General features: G+C 41.6%; 1 protein-coding gene across 1 annotated transcript in view; it reads left to right on the forward strand.

Moving 5' to 3' along the window:
* LOC134187557 (telomerase protein component 1-like) overlaps positions 1-15000 on the forward strand; it is a 53263-nt gene that overhangs the window by 9942 nt on the left and 28321 nt on the right. The window contains exons 8-15 of the mRNA XM_062655710.1: positions 138-444; positions 5332-5441; positions 5643-5733; positions 8058-8136; positions 8403-8592; positions 9675-9833; positions 10206-10274; positions 10614-10753. Of these exons, the coding sequence (XP_062511694.1) occupies positions 138-444; positions 5332-5441; positions 5643-5733; positions 8058-8136; positions 8403-8592; positions 9675-9833; positions 10206-10274; positions 10614-10753 (1145 nt within the window). The remainder of the gene's footprint in view (positions 1-137; positions 445-5331; positions 5442-5642; positions 5734-8057; positions 8137-8402; positions 8593-9674; positions 9834-10205; positions 10275-10613; positions 10754-15000) is intronic.

Genomic DNA, 15000 nt, shown 5'->3' on the forward strand with positions numbered 1-15000 from the left:
ATTGTATTAGAGGGATGCATCTCACAATACACTAGACTACTGTATTAGAGGGATGCATCTCACAGTACACTAGACTATTGTATTGGAAGGATGCATCTCACATGATATGATTCTCACAATTTTATTTTATCGTTTAGGTGTCTTTATCTGGTGTAGCCCCAGATGAAGGAGAAGACCATCACACAGATGAAGAACTCGTTCGGCTATCATTCACTCTAAAGCAACTGATTCGTAAACTTCACATCACAGAACCAGTCAATCACGTGATGTGCCTCGTTGGCAAGAAATACCCTGATGATCTGGAGAGCTTCTACAAGAGCAGACTGCCGGGCACATTTGATGAACAAAAGGCTGGAAAAAGAATGAAGTTGCCAACACCAGAAACTTGGGAGACGCAGGTGTCCTTGAAGGGCAACAAGGCATCAACATGGGAGGAACTTATTGGTAAGATTAAGAGAGTGTTTAGATATGATGGTTTGGACAAAATGATGACATTTGCAGACAAACAGACAGACGGACAGACAAATAGACAGACAGACAGACAAATAGATAGACAGACAGACAGACAGACAGACAGACAGACAAATAGATAGACAGACAGATAGACAGACAGACAAATATGTAGACAGACAGACAGACAGACAGATGGACAGACAGACAGACAGACAGACAGACAGCCTGAAAAATAGATAGACAGACAGACAGACAGACAGATGGACAGACAGACAGACAGACAGATGGACAGACAGACAGACAGACAAATAGACAGGCAGACAGACAGGCAGGCAGACAGACAGACAGGCAGACAGACAGACAGACAGACAGACAGGCAAACAGTCAAGGACAGACAGACAGACAGACAAATAGACAGACAGGCAGACAGACAGACAGACAGACAAACAAACAGACAAATAGACAGACAGGCAGACAGACAGACAGACAGACAAACAAACAGACAATTAGACAGACAGGCAGACAGACAGACAGATAAGCATACAAATAGACAGACAAACAGACAGACAGACAGACAGACAGACACATAAGCAGACAGACAGACACATAAGCAGACAGACAGACACATAAGCAGACAGACAAACAGACAGACAAACAGACAGACAGACAGACAGACAGGCAGACAGACACATAAGCAGACAGACAGACACATAAGCAGACAGACAGACACATAAGCAGACAGACAGACTGACTGACAGACAGACAGACAGACAAATAGACAAACAGACAGACAGACAGACAAACAGACAGACAGACAGACAAATAGACAGACAGACAGACAGACAGATAAGCATACAAATAGGCAGACAAACAGACAGACAGACAGACAAATAGACAGACAGACAGACAGACAGACAGATAAGCATACAAATAGGCAGACAAACAGACAGACAGACAGACAGATAGACAGACAGACAGATAGACAGACAAATAGACAGACATACAGACAGACAGACAGGCAGACAGGCAAGCAGGCAGACAGACAGACAGAGAGACAGACAGACAAATAGACAGACAGACAGACAGACAAATAGACAGACAAACAGACAGACAGACAGACTCCGGATGTGACTTGAACATGCCTGGTTTTTGAATGTGGTCTTTGGTTTCATCCGTATTTCTTTCGAACGATGTTTTGTTATGCCTGATCATAAGTCTGACTTTGAAAGTTGTCGGGTTGTTTTCTGTGCCTTCAAAGGCCAGATTCAGCGAGTTCTTTGTTATATCAGACAATCTCACCGATGCTCACAACATCCCGGATTTGTTTGTCTCTCGTTTGAACCTTTTGAAATGTCACCATTGCTCAAAGTGGTTTGCGAAACTTGGGCAACATTTGTCACAATGCAAGAAACTTTTCTGCTCGACCGTTGGTTTTGAATCTGTTTCCAGCCAATGTCCTTCAAATTCGTGACCATCTTCAAAGAATGCTCACACCTTACCTAGTTTTGAGACGCCTCTAACCCGTAGTGTGTTACCAGAAACTTCTACGTCTTCTGCTTCTCCTTCATGGGAAACTGAAGCGTGGGAGTACATCCGGTTTATCATTTGAGGAGATCCTCAAAATGATTCCAGCGAGAACGGTGCAGAAGATCAAACCTGCTATGAAAGCTAACTTCCTGGATTGCTGTTCACTAGCCTTTAGAAAGATCAGAAATAACCTAACAGATGAAACAGGCTGGAAATTGCTGCTGCTCATACTGCACATGGTATTATGACCGCTTACATGTATAAGCAGTTCCATAACTTCCAATGGGAGGAATTTACTGTCTAGTAGTAGAGAAGACACAAAGAAAGGGAATGCTAAAGGTAATTCCAGAGATCATGACAAGAGAGCTGCCCTAAGTCTGGTTCGATGTGGTGAACTTTCAAGAGCTGCTCGTGTTCTTACAAGCTCAGGATTAGCTCCAGCTACTCCAGATACAGCTCACAAGCTTGCTGAGAAGCACCCTATCCGGGTGTTTGACACTCCGGACATGCCATCTCTTTCTCCAACTGCTATGCATATCAGTTTGTCAAAATAGCATATGTTTAATTCCATCAAGAAATCACCAAGAGGCTCAGGGTGTGGCCCATCAGGATGGCGATATGAACACCTAAAAGTTATTGCTTCAAACACAGTTTCTGCTGAACAGTTGCATTTTGCTTTTTCTTGTATTGCGAATGGATCAGTCCCTGTTTCAATTGCCAGGTTGTTGTCCTCAGCACGGCCGATTGCTTTGCCCAAAGCCTCAGGAGATGTTCGACCAATAGCTATTGGAGAAGTTTTCAGAAGAGTTACTGCATAATGTATGAAAAGTGAATTTTCGAATTTTTTCTCCTCTGCAGCATGGAGTGTCAACAGAGGGAGGAACAGATCTTCTCTTACACCATATCCAGCTTCTACTAGAAACCAACAGTGACTGGATTGTTCTGAAGACTGGTGCTAAAAATGCCTTTAATTCAGTCCACTGCTCCCATTTGCTGCAACATGTGATGAAATCTTTTCCTATCTTGACAAATCATGTCATGCAAATGTATTCTGGGTCTGGTCCTCTGATCTTCCTACAGAACAACGTCCCAGTTATTTTGTCATCTCAAGAAGGCATCCATCAGGGAGATCCACTAGGACCTGTCACCAGTTCTGTTTTCTTTAAGCATACAACAAATCCTGGTTGATTTGCAAAGCAGTTTCCAAGCAACAAGAGTGCTAGCTTATCTTGATGATGTTTTCTTAGTTGGACCAGCAAAACATGTCCTTGGTTGTCTTTTCCACTGAATTTTTCAAAATAGGATTGGAAATAAAGAAAAACAAAATGTGAAATATACTGTTCACACGACAAAAAAGACACCTTCTCTTCTGAATATACCATACCTGTTTCAAGTGAAGGCATTATGATACTAGGAACACCAATTGGGAACGTGAATATGTTGCACGAGTATGTTCCACTATTGCAGAAATAGGGAATGATCTTTGTAGACAGTTTGTCGACTTGGATAATGTGCAAGCATCCATGTTGCTTTTTAGATACTGTCATACCACACTGCTAAATCACTTAGCAAGAGGAACATGTCCAGAAACACTGGAACAGGCAGCTACTATCTACGACAAGCAAACAAAATCTACCTTTTCTTGTTTGCTAGGAAATGTTAACATCAGTGGAAATATGTGGAACCAAGCAACATTGCCAGTAAGACTAGGAGGATTTGGTATGACTTCCCTAAACGAAGTGGGACCTTTTGCTTTTGTTGCCAGCTGGGCACATTCTCTTAAGCTATTGCCTGATCGCTTTCCTGTTCTTCAAGATCAAGTCAACTCTCTAGTGACATCATCTAATCATGTGAGTGATATTGGGCTAACTTTAGAACACCATCTCAAAGATATTTTCAAGTTGTCGGATTTGTTGCCTAACACAAAAAACTTGCAACATTGTCTAACAACAGAATTTGTACAATCAAAAGCAGATCAGTTGATTGAAACTGATTGTAACCGAGATGCAGCGCGATTGCGTTCAATTAGAGGTAAAGGAGCAGGAGCATGGTTAGATTCCATTCCATCTTCAGAGAAGTTTGCACTTTCATCTGCCAATTTTGTCTTGGCGGCTTCTCTCAGATTGGGTCTACCTTTGTCTTTACCACCTTGGGCCACTAAATGTGAATGTGGAAAGTCACTAGATGTTGAAGGGTACCATTTACTAACATGCAAAATGGGTGGAGGCCCATTTGGGTCTCACAATTCTGTTGTTTTGTGCTGGTTTGAATGCCTGAGCAGTCTACAGTGCCAACATCAAATCGAACCAAATGATAGATATACCACATCCAACAATAGAGCAGACATTGTTGTGTTTGACTCAACATGTGGGGGAAATGTTGAGCTTGATGTGGCCCTTGCTCACCCTTGGAGCCAGGACATTCTGCAAAGTGCAGCAACTACGGATGGAGCTGCAGCAAGAAGAAGAGAAGACATCAAACATAACAAATATTCTAAAGAGCAGTTGCCTGGAGGGTAAACTCCTACCCTTTGGTGGGTGGGGAGAAGAAGCATCAACGTTTCTCAATAAACTTTCCAAACTATATAGAGATGAAGAAGGAAGAAACAATCCCTCAGATTTTAAGACACATTGGAGAAGACGTTTGTCAGTACAACTTTAGCGTTGCAATGCCTCGGTGTTGGCTAGGATGATGATGAGAGTAACATATGGACAGAAAGCTGGCCAGAGTCTAGATGTTGTTCAACTTTTAATTCAGTAAACTAAATTTTGGTTTGTAGGCTTTGTAGGGGAGCTTTTTAATGCTAATTGTTATTTGTGTAATTGTAATTGTAGTTGTGACACTTGTTGTTCATTAGCTGTTACTTTAGTTTCACCTGTATTAGCTTTGATGTATAAAAATATATAAAAATTTGACAGGCAGACAGACAGACAGATAGACAGACAGATCAGCATACAGACTGACAGACAGACAGACAGATGGAAGGAAGAACAGCAGAGAATTCAAGACCTATTGGCGTTGCTGTTTGTCTATAGCATTGCAAAATGCAATGCTAATGTGATTAGTAGAAAATTAGGAAGAGCAGGACAATTTAAAAACTCTCTGAACGTTGATGAAGCATTTGTTAATTATAAGTAGTTGGTTTTTTTTGTGTGGCCCATTGTGGGCTTTTGGACTGGTGTTTGGACAATTAGATTGTAATAGTACTGATGTATGAAAATATATGTATTGACAGACAGACAGACAGACAGACAGACAGAAAGACAGACAGACACACACAGACAACATATCAGAAAATATAGTTTTAGTTTTAATAGCAATAATGTATTTACTGTCTTGTGATTTCATTAGATCATCGTAAGTTGCCGTTTATGGCCATGCTGCGCAATCTCAGAAATCTGATTTTGGCTGGGATATCACGTAAACACCATGGCTGGGTGATCAAGAAACTTACAGATGAGGTAACAATTTAGCAGTTTGACCTGACGTATGTACACACACACACACACACACACACACACACACACACACACACACACACACACACACACACACACACACACAGTTGATTTATCACATTTAAATGTTTGGTTGTAGGTTGTGCTGTTAATTGGGTGTTTTAAATGTTAGCTAGTGATGTGTGTTGTTGTTATGGTTATTAGGGATCTGTGATTAACAGTCGTCAGTTTCCCTTTCGATTCTTTTCTGCTTTCGAAGTTCTCAGCGAATTGGAAAAGATGGCTTCAGAACCAGGCAAGTACTTTGTGTGAGGGAACATTGAAGTGTATGTATTGTAGTCTAATGTATTGAGAGATGCATCCCTACAATACAATAGTTTAGTTTATAGTGAGATGCATCCCTCCAATACAATAGTCTCACGTATTGAGAGATGCATCCTTTCAATACAATTCTAGTGTATTGTGAGATGCATCTCTTCAATACAATATTACAACCGAACCAGTGTACATCAAGTATTGGCTATTAATCCAACAACTCTCCTCATCGGATAAATGCAATTCTATTTGCTGATGATGTCACTCTTGTTTCTAAATCTCCTAAAGATCTGCAGAGTCTCTGTAATGTTGTGTCTGATGGTGTCCCTGGTCTCAACTTTGCATCAATATTTCCAAGTGTTCTTCCCTTGCACTATCATACAAACCCAAATTCCATCTTCGGGATCCTTTGGTCTCAATCTCTAATCGATCTATTTCATTCTTGGGTGCCGAGTCTTTCACCTTTCTTGGTATGCCAATTAATGGAAGCATGTCTGACGCAAAGTTCAAAGTCTCTTTAGTTAGCAGGGTCAAAAGATTGATGCAAAATGTCGACAACTGCCCTGTCAGTTGCAGATGGAAATTAAAGCTTTACCAAAACGGTGTCTTCCCAAGATTGTCATGGTATCTATCTCTACTTCCTCTCTCTCCAAGTTGGCTGCAGTCTGAACTAGATCGTCTTGTCACATCCTATTTTAAAGAAAAATGGTGTAAACTTCGTCGCTGTGCCTGTACAGCTATCTTCTACCTCATTCCACAAAATGCTGATCTTGGTTTACCATGTTTATCAACATCTTCTATGCTCCTCCAATCTTCTAAATCTACTCGGCTTTTATCGTCTCAAGCTAACTGCGTTTGCTCTTTGGCAACTAGTCTTGCATACAGTAACTCACATGAAAGCAGATTTTCTGCTTTTCGGGAAGCGGCAAAATCATTAAGCGAGGCACCTGCTGCCTCAGCTGGAAAACTCAGCAATATCACTAAAGAGCGGATAAAAGAAGAGCATCAACAACAACTTCTGTTCAAAACTAGAGACCTGTGTGTCCAGGGTTCAATCTTCCATTTAGAAAACTGTGCATCCGAGGTGTGGTCAAACATTGTTTCCTGTCTTCCAGAAAATCAGCTGTCGTTTGTTTTAAATGCTGTTTCTGATACCCTACCTTCCAATGCCAATCTTGTATTGTGGAACAAACGTACATATGATAAAATGTCCTTTATGTCATCAACGGCAAACTCTCCTCCATGTACTTAATAATTGTTCTGTTCTTCTACAACGTGGTCAATATAATCAACGTCATAACTCCGTCCTCAGCCTTCTCTACAATGCAGTCATAAATCACCTACCCCAACATTTTGAAATATTTGTTGATTTGAAAGAATGTGAGAAAGAATTTCCATCAGTCATTGTTCCAACAGCCCAAAGACCGGACATGTTAATGTGGAATACTGATACTCATAAATGTTATGTGATTGAACTGACTATTCCATATGAATCAAACTTCTCTCATGCTGATAAACGAAAATCTGAACGCTATGCAGATCTCGTCAACACTATCGAATCTAGAGGTTACATCTGTAAACAAATTAATATTCAAATTGGTTCGAGAGGCTTCACCGATTGTTTCAGTCTTCACCCTTTTCTTCACATTATCTCTCTGCCTAAACGACATCAACATCATCTTCTATCATCAATCATTAAAGTGACAATCGAAGAATCCTTCAGGATATGGCTCTCTAGAAATAAACACTAGGTCTTTGCTTTTAATCTTACTTTTGCTGTCTGCTTGTATGTTTGCGTGGATAGTTATATAATGTTAGAGCTACTACTGACTGTTACTGTTTTTTGGTACTGCATCATTGTTAAATGCGTTGGCCATATAATAGTTAGTGCTCCTCATTTATGTAATAAATGAGTTCAAACGTGTATTGTGAGATGCATCCCTCTAATACAATAGTCTAGTGTATTGTGAGATGCATCCCTCCAATACAATAGTCTAGTGTATTGTGAGATGCATCCCTCCAATACAATAGTCTAGTGTATTGTGAGATGCATCCCTCTAATACAATAGTCTAGTGTATTGTGAGATGCATCCCTCCAATACAATAGTTTAGTGTATTGTGAGATGCATCCCTCTAATACAATAGTCTAGTGTATTGTGAGATGCATCCCTCCAATACAATAGTTTAATGTATTGTGAGATGCATCCCTCCAATACAATAATAGTCTAGTGTATGGAGACATTTTACAGACAACAGCAAGCTTCACTTTCACATGTTGCTATTTCATATTTGCTTACGTTGTAGTGTCAGCTATGAAAGTGAAGAAAACACTGCCGACACCACAACTCATTGCTGCTAAACGAAGGCATCATTTTGCAACGCAGTAAGTTGGCTTGACAAGCATTTACTTGTGGCACACACACACACACACACACACACACACACACACACACACACACACACACACACACACACACACACACACACACACACACACACACACACACACACACACACACACACACACACACACACACACACACATTCTGCTGTTTTATCCACCTGTTTGACCATTTCTTTGTCTTCTGGTTGAGTGTAGCATGTTATGTTTGTATTATACATGATGGAATTTTAATGGTTCCTGTTTAGAGCTGCTAAAATACTGAAAGCGGATTTTGAGATTATTGCTCGTTATCGACAATCACTGGACATGGCTGTGAAAATTGCTACTCGTCACAATGTGAAGCCAATTCATGGTCGAACGGTCATCTTTTGCCATGTGGGGTCTGGTGGAGACAGGCCTTGCACTTCGTTTAGAGGAATAGGCAAACCAAGAACGGTATTAGATTGCATTAGAGCTGTGGTGGTAGACAGACGATGAACAGACAGACAGGCAAACTGATGGACGGACAAACAGACAGATAGTGACACAGACAGACAGACAGATGGACGGATGGACAGACTGATAGACAGACAGACTAACAGACAAACAGATAGACAGACAGACAGACAGACATGCAGACAAATGGACAGACTAATAGACAGACAGATGGACAGAAAACAGACTGACAGATAGTTAGACTGATTGACAGACAGACAGACAAACAGACTGGATAGTATTTAGTTGCTTTGCTTAGATGGCGTATAAGTTCAATGTTTGAAAATATATGTATTGACAGACAGAAAGACAGACAGACAGACAGACAGACAGAAAGAAAGAAATACAGACAGACAGACAGACAGACAGACAGACAAACAGACAGACAGATAATTTATTCTCATACATATTCTACTTGTACATATGCTAGGATTATTTAAATACACATCAGTCCTTACAAACAACGAAGTCATTAACTAATGGACTTGACTTTGATAGATGGGCAGACAGACAGACAGACAGACAGACAGACAGATGGACATACTGATTGACAGACAGACAGACAGAAAAACAGATGGACAGACAGACAGACAGGCGGACAGACAGACGGACAGACAGACAGACAGACGGACAGACAGACAGACAGACAGACAGGAACAGACAGACAGACAGACAGACAGACAGACAGGAACAGACAGACAGACAGACAGACAGACGGACCGATGGACATACTGATAGACAAGCAGACGGACAGAAAAACAGACAGACAGACTGACAGATGGTCAGACTGATAGACAGACAGACAGACAGACAGACAGACAAACAGACAGACACAGACAGACAGACAGACAGACAAACAGATGGACAAACAGACACACAGACAGACAGACAGACAGACAAACAGACACACAATCAATCTTTTTATGAACCAAAGTCAGAGAGACAGACAGACAGGCGTACAAGCTTGTAGTACTTCTGTATCAAGTTAAGCAAACGTGAAGTAATCAAACAGACTTTGATCATTAAAAGTTTTCTTGTTGTAGATCCTAGAAGTTGGCCTGCTGTTGGGCCTGATGTGCAAGTATGCGTGTGAGGAGTGTGATTTTCGCATTTTTGGTAACGAACAGTTTGTAAAAGTGTCACTCGGAAGTGAATCCATATTGGAGAGTGTTCAGACATTACAAACAGAGATACAAAGAAAGGTGATTCTATCTTTCTTGTTTAGTAGTGTAAAGTGATAGGAAATTGTTGTGTGTGTCTGTGTGTGTGTCTGTGTCTGTGTGTGTGTGTGTGTGTGTGTGTGTGTGTGTGTGTGTGTGTGTGTGAGAGAGAGAGAGAGAGAGAGAGAGAGTGTGTGTCTGTGTCTGTGTCTGTGTCTGTCTGTGTCTGTCTGTGTCTTTGTCTGTGTCTGTCTGTGTCTGTCTGTGTCTTTGTCTGTGTCTGTCTGTGTCTGTCTGTGTGTCTGTCTGTGTCTGTCTGTGTCTGTCTGTGTCTGTCTGTGTCTGTCTGTGTCTGTCTGTCTTACTTTTGTGTTGATCAGACACACTAAAAAGTTGTGTTTGTGTTTGCTTTAGTCGATGATGACGTCTGCGGTGAACGTGATGGGGTCCACTCTAATGGACATGTTGAGAGATCATTTGCAGGTATGGAAGTTGCTTGTTTATCAACGTTTTGGTGTTGTTTGTGTCTTGGTTGTGATGATACAAAATAATGCCACAGAGATGTGTTATTTGTAGTTTAGCGACACAGCATGGACAAACACACAGACACACACATGTGCACACACACAATGTGCGCGCGCGCACACACACACACACACACACACACACACACACACACACACACACACACACACACACACAGGCAGACAGACAGACAGACACACACACACACACACTGACACTTACAAACAAACGCGATACAATACAGGCAGTTCTCTTAGTCATTTCGAATCACTGTTGTCCCATCATTTCATTCCTTAGATTGACAATCTCATCGTCTTGAACACCAATCAAACCACAAGTCAGTCCTCATTCTATTCCGACTTTCTCTACAAGTACAGACGCGTCGTGAACAACAAGCTGTTGTTTGTGAATGTTGACTTGGGTGGTGCACGTGCAAGGTAAGTGAAGTGATGGTGTAATGTCTTTGGCACGCGCAAGTGGGGGTATCAAGAATGAGCTATTATTATAGCGCTGCAGGCTAAATACATCGCTGAAGTATCACGTGACCATACACTACATTACATCACTCCCCCTCTAAATAGTGTCTAAAATAACCTTCTCTAATTAACTTAATTAGCGAATAGACTTAATCAGAGTCCATACTAGAATCAATGTCGGAATCCATTAGGTAATCTCCGTATCGCTGTGGGCGACGTCGATTGCGGACGGGACGTTGGATTCAAACTGCATCATCACCATTGTGGTCTTCACCCATACTGTCTTCGTTATCATTCTCCAGTTGGTCCATATCGTCATCGCTGCCATTCTCCGGTTGGTCAACGCCTCCTGAACAACATTGCCATTCCTTGGACCCTTTATCCCGTCCAGGATCCGTCTTATCGTGTTGGAGATTATCAATCGGTTGACATATCACTTTCGATCGTTCATTCGATGTGAGATGTAAGGGCCTTGACTTGTATAGTTTCATCCGATCGTGATGAACAGAAATAACTTTCTTTCCGCGACATCTTTGCAGCAAATAGACGACATCCGACAAAGGTTGAATTATTGTATAGGGACCTGTCCATCTGGGAGACAGTGATCGAGACTCCTTCACCCGTCGAGACGTTGCTGTTATCCATACCAGGTCACCGATCTTATACTTACGAAAATTTCGAACTTTTTTTTGATATTGTTGTTGTCTAGCTTCCTTCATCTGCTTGGATCTACTTTCGACATTAGCGTACATTTCTGCAACTTTCTCCTGTTCTTGGTCAGCATACACGGTAGGTAGTTGATGTTCATCTGTTGACTCAGAATATACCAGATCCGCTGCTACGTGTAACATAGTTCTTGGGGAATCTTTGAAAACGATTCTATAAGGTGTATCTCCCATGGTTTCGTGGTATGCTGTATTGCGAGCAAATTGTGCCGCAAAGAGATGGTCATACCAATCTCGTTGATGTGACGCAACCATCTTAGACACAGATTCACCCAGAGAGCGGTTAAGATGTTCAACAGATCCATTAGCCTGTGGATGATAAGGTGTTGAAAACGAATGTCGAATACCGTATTGTTTGCAAAATTCTTTAAAGACATGACTTACAAAACAAGGACCATTATCTGAATGAAAATGTGTTGGAATACCATACCTTCCAATTCATTCTTGTAGTTTCTCACAAACTTCATCGGCTGTTTGTCTCCGTATGGCACACATTTCTGCATACCGCGAGAAGGCATCTTGTATAACAAAAATGTATTGATATCCGCCGTCGGTTTTCGGTAGAGGACCTTTGATGTCCATTTCAATAACTTCAAATGGTTTTGCCGATGACGGTCTTTCCAACAGGGGAGCTCGAGCTTTATTGTTGACAGGCATTCTTTCAGCACAAACAGTGCAAGATTGCGTGTAGTTTTCTACATCTTTACGAACGGTTGGCCACAAAAAAACGACTCAAAACCCGAAGCAAAGGTTTCTTAGAACCCTGATGACCTGCCAAATGTTCATCGTGCGCCAGTCTAAGAACATCTGGAATTAAATTTGATGGTACCACAATTTGTGATCCAACTCCAGGATTTGTTTTATACAGAATATCAGTTGAAGAAATGTGTAATTCTTCTTTAAACAACTGCTTCATGTCCAAAGACAAGCTTGCAGCGGAAGCAGAAATATTCTTTTTCAATAGGCCGTACACTTTGTTAAGCAACGGGTCTCTCTTTTGTGCTTCCCTGAACTTATCTGCCGACCATACATCTTCAGCCCAGGCAACACACTTTTGTGATAACGACCTCACAGCACAGTCGGGAATTATCTTGTCGACTGCACCATATTCTATGTCGTTTTCGCACCAGTACTCATCCTGAGGTTCCAAACGACTCAAAGCGTCCGCCACTTTATTTGTTTCACCATTTATATATTCTACACTAAACGAGTACTCTTCCAGCTCCGCAATCCACCTGGCTCTTCGACCCCAAGGGTCTTTAACAACCAATCTAAATTGGAGGGGACGATGATCCGTTCGTACTATGAACCTCGTTCCAATCAAACGGTGTCGAAAATGTCGTACCGCCATAACTATAGCGAGAAACTCACGGTCATAGGTAGAATACTTTCTTTCTGTTTTGGTCAGAACTCTGCTAAAATAAGCTACAGGTCTCACACCGTCTGGAGTGCTTTGTGCTAATTCGGCTCCAATTCCTACCGTTGAGGCATCCGTTGTAAGTATAGACATCTGAGATGGGTCAGGATGAGCTAGCACCGGAGCAGACATTATCTTCTTTTTCAAAGTAACAAACGAACTGTCACATTCAGGAGACCAATGAAAAAGTTTGTCACCTTCTAATAACGACGTAAGTGGTTTAGCAATTGTTGAATATTTCGGAATAAAACGTCGGTACCAACCGGTCATACCCAAAAATGACTTGACCTCTTTAATTGAACTCGGTCTCTGAATTTTGGCAATCGCCACTGTCTTTTCTGATTTTGGACTAAGGCCATTTGCACTCACTCTATATCCACAAAAAAAACAACTTCAGTCATACCAATCTCACACTTTTTTCCATTGACTCTCAATCCATGACTTTGTAATGTCTGAAGGACTTGTTCTAGACGTTCTAAATGTGAATGAAACGAGTCAGAGAAAACACACAGATCATCCATATATAGCACTAGCTGTAATGGTGACATATGACCTAAGATTGAATTCATCACACGGCAAAATGTAGCTGGTGCTCCCTTTAGTCCAAATGGCATTCTGTTGAATTCCCATAATCCGGATTGTGTACTAAAAGCAGTCTTTTCTTTATCTTTCTCTGCAATGGGTATTTGGAAATAGCCATGCGCTAAGTCGATTTTACTAAAAAACCGTGCTCCAGCCATAGATTCAACAGCTTCTAATAGATTTCCCGTGGGAATAGCCGTATCTTTAGTTCTCGCATTTAGAGCTCTATAATCAATGCACAAACGTAAAGTTCCATCTTTTTTTCGTACCGGACATACTGGTGCAGCAAACGCAGACGTTGAAGGACGTATAACTCCTCGTTGGTGAAGATTTCTCACCTCTTCTGCAACTTCCGCTCTCCACTTTGTCGGCAATCTACGAGGGCGGCATGTCACAGGAGCATCATCTGTTAACGGAATTGTATGCTTCATTCCTTTTGCACTTCCCTCATTTCCTTCATATGAAAATACGGTACGATAACGCTTGAGCAATCTTTCTAACTGAGTCCTTTCCACTTGCGTCAACTTGTCTCCAAAAGTTACCTCCGTTCAAGGTTTACTCCCTACATCTGGAGATTTACCACGTTTAATTCCATTCTGATTATTAACAACGGCCGCTTCCGAAAATTCTGCAATATTTTGTCCCTTATACACTGCTATAGGGGAAGACGTCAAATTGCAAACTCGGACAGGAACCCTCTTTTGATTACCTTCAACTGCAATCGTATCGCAACCCAACAAACCAGATCTTTCGCACAAATCTTCTGTTACCTCAATAATACCTGTCCATTCCGTTGGTATGGCAGAACGAACTTGACCCCATATAGTCATTTCTTGTCCTGGAGGAATCGTCATGTGGACCGGTGCAAATACTCGCCCAAATTTTACCAGCCGAAAAGATTGTTGAATGGTGTCAACCTTCTCGAAACTTGATACTTCATCTCCGTCAATACACAATTTCTTATTGGCCACATCAATCTGTACCGCTAGAGACGACAACACATCAGTTCCCAATATTCCATAAGGAATTCCTTTAACCACGTAAAAGGAGGCACGAATACCACGAGATCCTAGCTGGATAAATTCATTCATCATACCTTCACATCTAAGTATCGTGCCATCGACCATTACCGGTTGACGGGCGACCTGCCGTGTCATTGCCAACTTGTTTCCCTCAACGACATCATAGCCTATTAAACTCACATCAGCTCCCGTGTCAACGAGGAAAGGGCATTTCTCTTTACCAATTATAGCTGTTACCATTATGAAACCATGTACATTAGTTGTCAGGTTTGTAACGTGACTTTGCTTACCGCTACCTCGATGTACTGGAGCCTGTGCCGTGCAATTACGGGCTACATGTCCTGGACGTAAACACCGATGACAATCGTGCAAATGAGGACAATTGGGACGAATATGGTTAGGATCGCCACAGATGAAACAAAATCGGCCAGATGTTTTCTGCATTCCAAAGTCTTTCCGTCG

The sequence above is a fragment of the Corticium candelabrum genome, chromosome 12 (assembly GCF_963422355.1).
Source record: "Corticium candelabrum chromosome 12, ooCorCand1.1, whole genome shotgun sequence".
NCBI lineage: Eukaryota > Metazoa > Porifera > Homoscleromorpha > Homosclerophorida > Plakinidae > Corticium > Corticium candelabrum.